This window comes from Solanum lycopersicum, chromosome 12 (assembly GCF_036512215.1).
Source record: "Solanum lycopersicum chromosome 12, SLM_r2.1".
NCBI classification, from domain to species: Eukaryota; Viridiplantae; Streptophyta; class Magnoliopsida; order Solanales; family Solanaceae; genus Solanum; species Solanum lycopersicum.
This window is the reverse complement of record NC_090811.1, coordinates 55,268,909-55,284,190: the sequence shown is the minus strand read 5'-3', so window position 1 is coordinate 55,284,190 and position 15,282 is coordinate 55,268,909. Positions and strand designations below refer to the sequence as shown.

Here is a 15,282-nt window from a genome sequence, read left to right as displayed (position 1 = left end):
TAAAATAAAAAAAAAAGAGAAAAATCTGAATTTTGAAAAGAGAGAAGGGATAAAGAAGAAAAAAAGATTTTTTTTTACGTATATTACCATTGTAACTCTATGATGTGAAAAAAATCGCTCTCTCACGCGCCTTATAGAGTTTGATTTCAGTTTGTATGTCACGTAGACAGAAAAGATGTATGTGTTGGATAAATAAATAAATTAAGAAATAATTAAAACGAAATAAAATTTAGATATATACTAAATAAAAAATTTAAAATTGTGGGTAGTGAATAGTTTTGCCTTCACTTTACAATTTGACCAAAAATAAACCAAGCGAAAGGGACACAGTTTCATGACAGTTCCAGCAGTGGAATGAAATGAGAGTTGGAGGAATCGAACGTCAAACCTACAAGTAGTGCACAAGAAAAAAAATACTATCTCGCATTCGTCCTCTTCAAATTGCTAGTGATAATGGGGTGTTGCAGTAGCAAAGCCGCAGATACTAAAGCTACCCGCATGGCGCGATGGCGTTCAACTGGCATAGTTGCTTTACGCGACTCCAAATTGAAGGCATTTTCTTTTCTCCCTATTACCTGACTGAATAAATTTTATTTAACATCCGCCCGGCTAGGGTTAATGGATTTATATAGTCAATGGCAACTAATTTTGAATTGATTGTTTGTTTTGCTTATTTGCCTTGTTTACTTGTGGTATTTCATATTTTGATACTGTTTCTTTTGCCAATTCTCCTTTTTTTTTTCTTCTATGTTTTGTTTAAAGATTAGTAAATTTCAGGTAACATCACTATTTATGGGTCGATATGTGTCTCTGAATATTTTCTGGAATGCAGGTTTTGAGTAAGCTGGATATCTCCTTGGATGTTATCCTTCAAGAAATTCTAGTAGATTTCCTAAGAGCACAGAGTTTGTATGCCAATAGGTTAAGTTCAATATTTAGACTTGGGAGAATTTGATTCATGTTTCTCCTAATGTTCTCTGTTTGGCACCCAAGGTGTGCCTAGTGGCCAATGAAGTGGGTTGAGCACCATGAGATTTCATGTTGAATTCCATCATAGACAAAATACTGGGTGATTTTGGTTCAGCCTTGGTGGACAGAGTAACCGACTGGTTTGTGTATTCACTGGTATTAGTCAAGGTGAGTGCAAGCTGGCCCTGACACTACGGTTATTAGAAAAAAAGAATGTTCTCTGTTCTCTGAGGTAGCTGGAGGTATACAATGAAACAGTAGGAGTAAAAGATGGACATGTAACCAAGTACATTCACGGGGAACTAGTGGCATGCTATTAATTTAGTAATCTTCATCAGCATCACTACTGATTATCTAATTCATTTGGAAAACATTAACATTTTCAGGAGTAAAAAGTGTATCTTATTCAACTTTTGCATTAAAATTTAACCCCAAAGATCACGTGCTAGTTTTAATTTTTAACAGAAATTTCAAATTTGTTTTCAAAAACTAAATGATGTCCATGAAAATTGGTTTAATTCGACTGTTGGGGAGTAGATTGTGCCTCACAAATCAGAGAGAGGGAGTTGCCACATTAGTGGCATTGACACCTGTAGATAGTTTAATGTATTCCTGAGATGACTATGAGCAATTGTCATGGCAGTGGATCTTTACCTTCCTAAACTGCTGAGGGTCCACAATGCAATGATGAAATATGTTTTCTTAATTGCAAGGTGTCATTGTCTTTTATGTGTGTGTATGTGTTTATGTATACGCCAGATATACAATCAGGCACGTGCATGCTTGTTACTTGTTTGTTTGTTAGTTTCAAATGAATAATGCTTACCGTGAAGAAATGTAAATATTGACGGATAAGGACATACAAGTTAACCCTTTCTTTTAGTTTTATGATCTCTTGACTGTTTTACCCATGACAGTCTTTTCCTGATGAAGTTATTTCCCTGGAGAAATCTGTACGCACCCTTGACTTGACACACAATAAATTGGGTATTGCTCAAATTCCTCAAGCTTCTGATTCATATTTGTCTAGTCAGTTTGAGCACAAAAACAGATCACTATCAATTCCATGTTCTACTGGCATTTAATTTAACCCTGTGTTACTTTGGGGAAATTGTTGTCTTCGCTTATATGTCTGATCTTATTTACCTGAAGCTTTTATCATTTCTGAAGCTGATCTCTCAGTTTCTCGATTGTGGCAGTTCAAATACCCATGGAGATCAACAAGCTAATTAACTTGCAGCGTCTAGTAAGTACTACTGACTACATATTTGGTACCTACCTTGTGTCTTTGCAGTCTCATTATTCTTTTTAGAAAACCTTATTATATTTTTAGTGTCCACATCTCATCATGAAAGCTAGATCGAATTGTCGGTCATATTCCTGCAGCCAGAGGTCATATAGGAGAAAGGTACATGGTATTTGCAGAATTGGCACAACTAAAATGTAATGAGTGTCTGTCACTGTTGTGGAAGAGAAATTTAACAAGGAAAAGTAGCTTCTTTTGGAGGACATGATGTTGTCAACGTAATAAGGTAAGAGAAGGGAAGATAATTAATTGATCTTGTTGATAATAGAACAGAACACACTTATCTAGAGGTGTGAGATACAAGTCACATCTTATATTTAACCAATGAGGCTAAAGGAACAATAACAACAACATACCCTTTTCTAGCTATGTCATGTCCTCAGTAAAGATAATCTTATGCCCGCCCCTCAAGATCTTTTTTGTGTACCTCTTACCCCTTTTAACATCTGTTATAGTCAACCTCTCACACCTCCACTTCACATACCCAAACAATCTCAACCTCGCTTTACTCATTTTGTCCTCCACGGGAGGCAACTCCCACCTTGCCTCACATAACTTTGTTTCTAATCATATATCTCCTAGTATGTCTACACATCCATCTATGCATCCTCATTTCCTCGACATTAATCTTCCACACATGGGCATTCTTGACTTGCCGACACTCTGCCCCAATAAACAAAGTTGGGTGAACCATCACTGTGTAGAACTTACCTTTAACCTTGTTGACACATTTTTATCACACGGTATTGCTGATGCAAGCCTCTATTTAACCCGCCTCGCTATAATGCAGTGTGCAACATCCTTATCAATTTTTTTGTATCCTTGAGTTTTGGACCTAAGATTATTGAAACTTTCTCTCTTGGATATGACTTGTGCTTGATCTTCACTTCCACCTCATCTGCCTGATGTGTTATGCTGCTAAACTTGCACTCCAGGTACTAGGTTTTAGTCTGCTTAACCTGAAACATTTTAACTCTAGGGCCTATCTCCAAACTTCTAGCCTATTATTAACTTCACTGCGTATCTCATCAATCAATACTATGTCGTGTTTGAATAATATACACACAACACAGTTCCCTTGAATATATCATGTAAATATATTCCTTTACTTTGGCAAATAGGTATGGGCTAAGGGCTGATCCCTGGTGCAACCTTATGACAACCGAAAAATGTTCTAAATCACCTCCACTATTCTAACTTGGGTATTGGCTCTCTTGTACATGCCCTTAATTGTCCTAATATAAATCATAGGCACACCTCTAGACTTCAAACATTTCCAAAGGACCTCCCTAGGGACTTTATTATACAACTTTTCAATGGTTAATCAGTCTCACTGCCATCTCTTTACTGCTCCAGCGATCTCCTTGCAAGATTAATGGCTTCTGTAGTTGATCTCTCCGGCATGAATAAAATTGGTTATTAGATATAGACACACCCTTCCTCATCCTTATCTCAACCAGTCTCTCCCAAACATTCATCGTATGGTTTAGTAGCTCTATACTCCTATAGTTGTTGCAATTCTGAATATCACCCTCGAACAACACTTTATCATTCTTTTTCTCAATGATCTTCACTTGGTCCAAGACCCATGCCCTCTTCTCTCTCACCTTGGCGAGCCTCTACGACTTTCAATTGCTTTTTTTGCACCCAAGCTTTTCATACAACTGTTCAAAAGTTGCCATTTAGCTGTCATCACCACTAGCTTTGCTTCCTTCTTCGCTATCTTATACCACTCCTATTTCTCCATTGTTCTCCTTGTTTACACTTTCCATTAATATTTAGCATAAGAACCTTCTTGATTTCCACTTTTCCTTGAACCTCTCTATTCCACCGCCAATCCTCTTTGTGTCCACTGGCCTTGAGATACCCAACACCTCTCTAGTTGCTATCATGATGCAATCAGTTGTCTTAGACCACATATTGTCTACGTCCCCACTACTCCCACAAGCTCCCGTAGCTGCCAACTTCAGCCCAATCATAAAGGGTCTGGCTGTAGTTAAGCCTCCCCATCTAATCCTTGGTTGAACACATGGAACCCTTGTCTTCTTCTTCTTTCTCCTCCTCTTGATATCTAGATCTATAATCATGAGCGGTTAGGTTGTAAGGTTCTTACTTGGAGTAACCTTGCAATCCTTAAAGAAAACTCTGCCGCACTTCCTAAGGAGCACATAGTCTATCTGAGACTTAACCACCACACTATCACAGATCTCCAAGTGCTCCTCTCTCTTTTGGAAGCACGAGCAAGCTATGACCAACTCAAAAACTTCCACAAAGTCCAACAACATTAACACTTAACACTCACTCCAATATCCTAACAACTACTACGGCTCGATCTCAAACAGATTTGGGTCACCTATATGAATCTTCACTGACCATATTAACTCATATAAGCTCAACTTGTGTCATCATCAACAAAAAAAGGTGAAACATAAGTTATTGAATATATATAAGCAATAGTAATACTATTACTGATATTATTACTATTACTTCTATATATTAATAGTAGTAGTTGTATTACTATCACTGATTTATTTTTCAGTTTCAAAATTGAGTAATAGTAATAAAACTACCACTAATGGGGATGAAATTTAGAAGTTTGGTTATTAGCATATAAAAAAATGAATTAGAAGTTCTTTATATTTCGACTAACATATAAAATCTATGATAACGTCCAAATGAAACTCCAATATACTAGCACTTACATTTGACATTCTAACTCCTTAAAAATAAGAAGGGAAAGAGAAATTGACTTGAATTTGTCTATCTAGGCATGGAAAGTAAATATTCACTTGAAGTCACATGGATAGTGTAGCCAGAAAACCTCTTGGAAAATGTAGCCGAGAGTCCTCAAAAAAGTACTAATCACTGGAGTCTCGCTAATATAATTTAATTTAAAGAATGGATGACAGTTGTTTCTTGCTTATTTACAAGAATAGGCATCTTTCCACTTTAGTTCTGTAGTTTAAGGTCACTTGCTGGTTGGAGGAAGCTAAATATGACACTACCAAGATTGTAGGGCCCGGTATCTTGTGAGAAGAATAAAAGGGAAGCTAAACTTGACGATAATGAAATGTGCAACACAGTTATTTATAGGTGTGAGATACAATTCTCTTTGGGACTTACTTAACACTAACAATTATCTAACATTTACATTCCAATGGTCTAATACAAAGATGATATAGAATGGAAGAAAGTTTCTTCTTCTTGCTGGAGATCAGTCAAGGACATGAATAATGCATTATTGAGGAGGTAGGAAGATATTTATCACATAGGATATCAAGATGGTACTACTTTGTTAAATTATGTTGGTTTTTAACAAAAGAACCACTCAACAGCCAACATTTTGTGCACCCAAGTGTGGCCATCCGACACGCACCCATCGACATTGTTGAAGAGTCCGAGCAGCATATTGGCCAATAAATTGGGTTGAGAACATGATGCCTCATATTCAAATTCCAAGGGATACAAAAGCGCTAAGCGATTTCTTTGCACTTGTTCTAACTTTGGTAGACACAGTTACACAATACTGATACTTGTTGCCAATGGAGGTGACAAATTTCTCATGGAATTAGTTGAGGTGCGCACAAGTTGACTTGGACACCGCAGTTATGCAAAAAACTCAGCATTTGGGATTCAATCAATAAGATAGTTCACATTTTTTTTTAATTTTTTTTTTTTGATAATCGTGGTACCCGACGTAGCTTGTGCGCACCTTGACTAATTCCACGGGGTACCTTCCACCTCCCACCTGTATGTAAGGCTAGGGCAGATGACAGGAAATCCCCTAGTATTTTTGTTAGATAGTTTACATTTATAATACTTCAACTTTTATGAGCTTTTTATCTTTAAACTATATATTGAACTTCATGAATAATAAAATCAATGACAAATATCCAAAGGCACAAAGAAAGCCATCATAGTTTTAGATTTGTAAATAAACAAGAAACAAATAAATGTACATTAACTAATTAAAATTAATTTTTATAAAAACTATGAAAAGTTCTACTAAAATCATCAACTTTTACTCTAAACTGAGGCTGAAGAAGAATTGATAGCATAAAATAATAGAAGAACAAAAGTAAGGAGAAGAAAATAGAAAAAACAAAGGCTCCAAGTGGAAGAAATATTAAAAAAGGCCGGTAGGCACAACTCGCGTAAAAATATATTGGGGAACAAATGTAAAAGAACAGGGAAAACAAGAAGGGAGGAAATGGGCTGTTGTGTGAAAGCTAATGCCTCCTAAGAGATTAGAACCCACAACAGTAGACATGTAGGACTTGAAAAACATCTTCCGCCAAGTGCAGAAACCTCTACTTTAGGTGCCTTTGTGTATCTATTTCTAATATATCAAGATAGTTACCTATATAAACCAAGTTCCCATCTAAGTTTCGGGGTGCAGGCGTATCCTCAACCTACTATTAACGGGCTTGCTAAATCCAGATTGAGGGAAATTTATGATTAGATGTGTCTTTTAGTAAATATTAACTGTGTTATTCTGTTGGAAATGAAAGGTCAAAGCAATAAAAATGTCCAAAATATAATGGCAAGCACAAAATTAGAGATATGCTGACAGCTTAACTTGAAAGGGAGATTTTAAGCTATCATAGGATAAGTCCTAGGAGGAAATAGTCCTTTGAAGGAGCTGTAATGAAAATTATTCTTATTGTCGACGAGGTAATATGTGGTGGCTAAAAAGCCCAAGTGTAACACCCGAAATCCACGCTTATTGCTCAAAGTACTTCCACGCTTGTTCTAGCATGTTTAATCACTTCTGGATTTTAGTATCCTTGCTTGTCCCCACACTTCCCATCTTGATCTGCTTTTTCTAGGTTCGAATTTTCGGGGTCTTACACCAAGTATACTAGTGGTATACAAGAAGTGGACCTACACCAACACATAGTTCTGGTGCTCCAAAAATCTATTTACAAAAACAAAAAATCAGTTTTAATCTGTTCAAGAGTCCTCAAGCACTCTACTGGGATGAAATCAGTTCTACTTGGGAAAATTGAGAAGTGTCTGCTTTTCATTTATTCTTAAGGGGCTCTTCGTTTGGGTTTTCATGCTTAATACTATTGATATTGACATATTGTAGGGTGTATTCTCTTAAAATGAAAATTTAATAAAGAGTTTGTTATATCTGATTCTATCAAAAAAATTGAGTCTGATTATTTCTTTTCAGATTTTGGCTGATAACCTTATTGATAATCTCCCGGTGAACCTGGGATTGCTTAAGTCTTTGAAAGTTGCAACACTTGATGGGAACCGAATCAGAGCATTGCCTGATGAATGTAATTTCCCACCATCCTAGTAAATTTGTGAAGTTAAGTAGGATTCTCTCTGCAATAGAGTATCACACTCTCTATTCTAATAACATAATGTTCTCATATTCAGTGGGCCAGTTGGTGAAGCTTGAGCGTTTGTCTGTCTCAGGAAACTTGTTAATGAGCTTGCCTGAGACTATTGGGAGCTTGCAGAATGTGAGTGATCTTTCTGATGGCTTATACAGTGCCATCTCCCGCAATTCTAAAAAGTGTGCCAGTTAATATATTATTTCTTAGCTTGCTTTACTGCTTTGTTAATATTTTTTTCCCTGAGTATAAAAGTGCTAAGGTGTCTAATGAAATGGTGTCAATCTTGTAGAAAATGTTCAGCATATTGATATCCATATTAATGGATCATTTTGCTTACAACTTTCTGTTCTTACAACTGTAAGACCTAAGATGCTGCTTCTTCATGAATTTGTTTTGTCTCCCTGGTAGTTGATGTTGTCTCTTTGTTATCTCATGATAGTATTTTTGATTTGGAATAGGGTCCTGCAGCTCCGGGGGAGGGTGGTTGAATTTGGAGAATAAGTGGCTCCATTGCGGGTTGTCTTGAGGTCAACCACCCTGAGTACCGTCTGTTCTTCCTATTTATTTCACTCTCTCCTTATACTGAATATTTTTCTTTTTAAGTCTTTCTCTTCATTGTCATTGTGAGAAACAAAGACTTGGAAAATACTTCCAATATACGTAAACTACATTATTACATAAAGCCCTGTTTATAGACAATACACTACAATCCTTTTCCATGTATGGCACCATGTACAGTCCTATTTGAGCACTCCCCCTCAAGCTGGTGCATGCTAGTCATATGTACCAAGCTTGGTACCTCCACTTGGATGTATTGTGTCATATCAATTGGGTAAATAAAAAATGGGCTAAGAATCGATTCCTGGTGTAACCCCATCTCGACTAGGAAGTATTCTAGGTCTCCTTCCATTATTCTCACTGAGTTTTGGCTTCATCATACATGTCACTAATCCCTCTAATGTATGCCACATGTACACCTCTGGACTCCAAGCTTCTCTATAATATCTTCCTGGGGACTTTGTCATATGCCTTTTTTAAGTCAATAAACATCATATGTAGGTTTCTCTTCCTATCTCTATACTCATCCAACAATCTCACTATGAAATGAATGACTTCCATAGTTGATCACCCTGACATGAATCTGAATTGGTTCTCTAAAACAGACACATCCCTCTTCCTTCTCATCATCATCTCTACCACCCTCTCCCAATCCTTCATAGTGTGCCATAGTTGTCTAATACCACCCTATAGTTGTTGCAATTTTAAATATCATCCTTTTTCTTGTACAGCGGGATCATTGTCCTCCACCTTCATTCTTCGGGCAGTTAGTTCGTCCTAAAAATGATATTAAACAACCTAGTTAGCCATTCAATGCCTACTTCCCCTGTCAAAAATCTATAGGTATCTCATCTAGACTGTTCGCTCTTCCCGTTTTCATTTTACGGATTGTCCCCTTGACCTCCTCAAAGTTTTTACACCTACAATACCCAACATCACGATGTCTCTTGGAGTGTTAAAAATCACTCAACAAAATAGTTCTAATTCATGTCCCCCTCTGCATTCAATAGTACAAGTTCCATTTGCCTTTTTTTTTCTCTAAATTTTAATTTCTGAGCATTGACAAACAAAGACTCAGAAAATATTATTAAGATATGTCAACTACATTATTACACTGAGGTCTACTTATAGACAATACACTACAATCCTTTTCCAAGTAGGACACCATGTACAATCCTATTGTAACTCCAAGAAATATAGTGTTCACTTTTAGGGTCTAACTCTCATGGTTGCTGACATGGGATTATGAATTAGAGTTTTACAATCAAGTTAACTAGCTCTATCTCTCGTATTGTTCATATCATTCTAACACTTGCATATACTTTCACTCCAAATATGTTTTGTTATTTGTGAGTTCAGTTCAATATGATGATGCCGTTTTTTGCCTGTCAGAGATAGTCGTTCAGCCTGGACTTAATAGTATTCTTAATTCATCTTATTTGGAAAATAAAGCTTTTGGAATTGACAGTAATGGTTTTTCACTGCAGTTGGTACTGTTGGACATTTCAAACAATAAGTTAAAGTTTTTTCCTGAATCAATTGGAAGTTGCTTCTCTTTGGAAGAATTGCAAGCAAATGGTACCGTCAAATTTTAGTCACTCATCTTATTCTTGCTATTTCTCTATTTTCTCTTATTTTCCTGGCAGCGGAGCTCTGTATCAATTATCCATCGAGGGAAAAAACATGTTATAGTCAACATAAAATTAAGTCAAAAATTTATGGCTGATGATAAAATTGGAGTATTGGGTGACCTAGAAAGCTAAAGGAACATCTACAAATTTTCTCTGTTAAGCTTATATGATAATATTTTTGGCACCATCGATTTGAATTAGCACATGATATTCTGTCTCTTATTCCTCAGTGTGCCATAATGCGGTTTACTGTTTTTTTTTTTTCGCAATCTTGCCTCGTGATAACAATATTTCCTTTCAGATAATTCCATTGAAGAACTTCCTGTATCAGTTTGCAATCTTGTTCAACTAAAATCACTTTGCCTGAACAATAACAATCTCAATCAGGTTAGTGTCTAATTTAACCTGTGTGTATGTGCATGTGACCCTTATTATTTTGAGGTCATATCTAATATTCAGTGTTTACCTCGATCTGGTACTGCTCTTGTGGCCTGCACCGATAGAGTGCTTTACCCCTAGATGTGCAGTCAACTGCTGTGCATGTGTGTGTGTCTGTCTTTATCATCATCACACAAAATGTGCAAAGAATAGTAAACCACGTGGATTAAAAGCTTACCTGTTTGTCACACCGAAATTCTGAACTTATTGTTGTACTGGTGATACTTGTATGTGTTCTCTCTCTCTCTCACTTTCTATCTTAAGGATGCTATTAAGCAGGGTTAGGAACTCTCTTCGCATGATATGTAAGCGTAGTTCACCTCCCCGTGTATGAGTGTTAAAAGGGAACTCATTCATTAACCTTAAAACGTGCATGTAAAAGCTTTTCCTTTTAATAAGACCTCATGAATAAATGAAGATAACCAAACAATCAGTAGGATCTATATTGCAAACAGGCAATAAAGCCAAATACGCAAAATGATCCACATTTGAGGTCATTGGATTGAACTTCAAGTGTCTTCTAATTAAAGCATCATCATCCAAGTTTTGTACTCGTTCCTATCAAGTATATGTTTTTACTAGATACTCATGCTTCCTTTTGGTAACTGGATTGTTTAGATGCCTCTAAATTTGTTAAGAGAATGCAAGAGCTTGCAGACTGTATCTCTGCATGGAAATCCGATTTCCATGGACCAATTTCAACAGGTTACTCACTAATATTCTACTACTTAGCTCTGTAAGTACTAAAAAAGTCATTTATACAAAATTCTATTTGCTTTTTCTTTTCCAGATGGATGGCTTCAAAGACTTTGAAATCCGCCGTAAACAGAAGTTTGATAAACAAATAAACTCAAATGTAATAATCAGTTCTAAAGGGCTTGATGAGGGTGTTGATTTGTGATTCCTCTCCACTCCGCACAATCTTGTTAATCTCAGGTTTACTCTTTTTTGCTTAAAAAAACTACATAAATCATTCTTTGGAGAAAAACAACCAAATTCCCAAATTCATAAACCCCCAAATTAAATATCTATGAGCTTGTATGGTAAGGTGAGACCCTCCTCTTATTGGAATCTAATTACTTTAAGTCACAAATATTATTTTACGATGAAAATTTGTTTCTTTCGTCGGATTGTCATAGTACTTCTTGTTATTGATTGTTGAGTGAACTCATTGTTATAGTAATGTGGGGGTGTGGGAAAAATTTATTGGATCAGTCAACGGAAAAAGGTAAAGGTTACTCTCTTATTTTAGCATGTTTGCTTAAAAGGTTAAAGCTATATGTCTTGCGTACTTTGGATGATCTACTCATAGCCATAAGTTTAGTGTGTTGGCTTCCTAGAGTTGTTATGCTCGTCCCTTGTTGAGAACTCTATTATATTGATAGCGACCTCGTGATTAGGTACACCTTAGAGATTACTCATACGCTTATAGTTGGTTTGCTTGCCTTCAGGCCACTTGATTGATGTTGATACCTTTTGGGCCATAGGTTTGTTGTTACTTCTTTCAGGGGTGGGGTGGGGGCATTGTGGCTGGCTTCCGAGTTATGGTTCGTGTTTTCAAGGTTATATGTAGTTTGCCTAGGGGTAATGTAGAGCCTTATGTGCTCGGATAGATAGTCTTATGTGCTGAGACACATAGAGCCTTTTGTTCTCGATTGTATAGCTATACAACAAGGGTAATATAGAGCCGAAAGACTCCTCAACTATACAGAGCTGACAGGATCCTCAACCATACTAGCTAGTCAATTACACAAAGCTTATCGCCTATGGGGCAGAATTGTTGCCAATAGGGGTATAGAGATTGATTTGTACATGTCGAGCTTATGTGGGATAGGGCAAGTGTATTAATTGTTGTTTGTACTTGTCGATTTTATACAGACTTGGTAAGTTGTTGTTTAATTACTGTTGTATGATCCATGTATGAATTGTGGGATTTTGCGGTGACTATTCTTGAGTCCCTTCAATGATTCCCTTAAGCATTGTATACATTAGTTGGCCTAGTTAGGCCGAATTGATTGTTGAGTTGAATATGGTTTCTGAGTTTGAAGTCAAAAACATGTAAGTACGTTCTGACTATTTCTAGACTCCCTATTTGATTACTTATAGTACTTTATCATATCATATTATTACTTATTCAATTTCCTTGCATAATCGGTATTTATTTCTTATTAATGCTCTAGAGGCTCTGCATTCAGGGCTGCAGGTCCTAACAAACAAGTAGCCAGACTTCTTTACTAATGTTTCCTAGTTTAGCTAATCAATAAGCTCCATTTCATTCAGAGTTGCGAGGTTTAGAGTTTGGGAGATTATATATAGTTCATGGGTAGGTCAGGGCCTGCTCCCGACTAGATACTATATTCTTGAGGCTTGAAGAGCTGGGTCATGTCATAGAACAGCTCAATCGAACGTATTGGCATTAGTACTTAGCTTGTTGTCTATATGTTTGCTAGTGTAGATATTATAATGGTCTTGTCAGCCCGCGTAGCAGATGATATGCTTTTATTATGAACTGTTGGGGTCCCGCATGAGAGAATTTACTGGTTTTTTCCACATTAATTTTGTGAAATGTTGAGGTTTCCGCCTAGTTCTTCATCTCTAAGTCCAAATTTAATTGACATTGAGTTATTCATTGTTCTGAGTAACTTTAGAATATGAAATGTTAGATTATTAATATTATATAATTGATACTGCATCATGCATATTTTAAAGGTAGCTTACAAATCAAAACCAGATTAATACTATAAAAAATATCATAATAATGTACAACGTACTATATATAGTGTAATATACCCGATAAGAAAAATTGGCATGTATTTATGACTAGATAATTGAAGGCCCATGGGTCCAATATAATTAATTATTTTTTTCAGTTTTAAGTTAAAAAAATTATCCAAATTAGTCTCTTATTTTATTATAGTTTCTAAAATTTTTCTACTATTTAAAAAAATTACAAAAATATCCTCTCAGATGCATTCCTATCCTTCGTCAGACACATCCGTTATCGTCTCTTGGATACATGCCTACCCTCTCTTTAATACATCTTTATTCCATCTTGAATAAGTCTCTATCCTCTCTTGAATACATCTCTCCCTTTCGGATACATACATATATGCTCGCTCAAATACACCCCTCCCCTCCCGAATTCATCCGTGAGCTATGTGTCTCCAAGTTTTCTCAATAGCAATGTATCACGATCAATGTATCCGCATGTGTGTTGATTTATCTAAAATTATCTAATTCTAAGAAAATTTTGTAATTTGAAAAAAGTAGGGTATAATGTAATTAACTCTTTACACTATGAAAGCTATGAAAATTTTTCTTTAAAATAGTCTATGTGACATATTTTTCTTTGTAGTTAGTTTCAAAAGAATGATGTATAATATATTTAAATAACATTTTGACTATAAAATATTCATTTTATTCTTAGTAAGATGATTTATAGTAATATGAATATCTATGATTTGTTTTAGACTACGAGTTTTGAAAGTATTTTTTTCTTTTGAATAATCTTTATGTATAAACTAAATTATATAAATCGAAAGGGAGTGAATACAAACTTTAGATGAATTTTATATTTATAAAATTTAAGTTTTTGTAGCTATTTTGCCTTTAAACAAAATTTAAAATGAAATTCACAATTATTTTTATAGTTTTTTTAATCAATATTCTATCGATAATAAAAAAAAATTTAATTTGAACAAGGCAATAAAGTATTTTAATTTTGAAATTCAAGTATTGATATCAATGTAGAAAATATTTATTTTTATGTTGTAAAACATTCATAATTTATTATTTAATGTGCTCCTTACTCTCGACGAATAACACAAATTTATAATAATTCAAGAGCGCAAGAAGTTGAAATGAAGACCAAAAACTGCAACTCACTATTATAAGAAGGTCAATAGGTAGTTTATCTATTATGAAAGTTTCATATGTATATAATATATGATTCTATACCAAATTAATTTCTGTTTCCATATATTTATACAATTTCAAAATTTATCCTGTTAATTGGTTATGTGTTTTATTAAACTACAACTATGCACTTATTATTTTGTCATTTTTTTTGTTCTTACATTATCAACTCTATGTTGTATCTCTTAGAATTGCAATATTTTTGCTTTCTTATTTAAGTGACAATTTTTTAATTTATTTTAGAGATTAAATAAATATTATTTTGGAGATAAAATAAGAAAAAAATTTATTAACCTACAACCACGAAGATTAACTTCGAAACTCAGTGACGAAGAAAACTTTGAAACTCTTATCCGCGAAATGAGGTAGGAGTAAAATCATATCTGGAAAATAATGAAAAGAGGGCAAAAAAGAGAAAGAAAGATTTAAGGATTTAGTTTATGTGACAGTGGAACCCTTTTGGCGTGCAATGTGGAATTCACATGACATTTAACAACTTTCTTTAATAAGGACATTTTTGACCTAATAGTTTGATGGAAAGGGTAGTTTTGAGCCGAAATATAGTTTAAAGGTAAATATAAACTATTTCAGATAATTTAAGAGTATTTTTTACCCTTTTCGTTTTAAGTCTATGTGGCAGTGGAACCATATTGGCGTGCAATGTGGCATTCACATGACATTTAACAACTTTCATTAATAAGAATTGTACTTTTGACCCAATAGTTTGACGGGAAGGAGAGTTTTGAGCCGAAATGTAATTTAAGGATAAATATGAACTATTTCAGATAGTTTAAGGATATTTTAGACCCTTTTCAGTTAAAGCGATATGAATACTTATGCTTAAACACATTGTATATAATTTAAAAGGAAATTACATCACGGAAGCTGGTAGATTATACTGAATATGTTGCAGTAGCAATAACCAGACATGAACTATTTGAATTGTATAAATATTTTCTACATTATTACAATCAAACAAATATAAATTGATTTTTAAAAATTAAAAAAATTGATTATGTGGAGTCACACGTGAAATAAAACCTTTTATGACTCTTGAAAAAGATTATTGAATTCTTCTAGAAAATTATTTTGACCACTAATTATAAAGTTATAA

At 34.9% G+C, this 15,282-nt stretch overlaps 1 protein-coding gene across 2 annotated transcripts; it reads left to right on the top strand.

The window, feature by feature from the left end:
- The first annotated feature begins 263 nt into the window (after window positions 1-263).
- Window positions 264-11,376, top strand: LOC101244558 (plant intracellular Ras-group-related LRR protein 7-like). Of its 2 annotated transcripts, XM_010315919.4 has the most exons (9): window positions 269-552; window positions 1,887-1,956; window positions 2,169-2,215; window positions 7,455-7,563; window positions 7,667-7,752; window positions 9,672-9,762; window positions 10,117-10,202; window positions 10,872-10,958; window positions 11,044-11,376. In XM_010315919.4, the coding sequence occupies exons 1-9, from the start codon at window positions 454-456 to the stop codon at window positions 11,152-11,154; spliced, it is 786 nt and encodes a 261-aa protein (XP_010314221.1). In that variant the 5' UTR covers window positions 269-453; the 3' UTR covers window positions 11,155-11,376. The 2 variants fall into 2 exon arrangements, with proteins under 2 accessions (XP_010314222.1, XP_010314221.1); XM_010315920.4 differs by lacking the exon at window positions 1,887-1,956 and having other exon boundaries at window positions 264-552.
- Window positions 11,377-15,282: the final 3,906 nt, after the last annotated feature.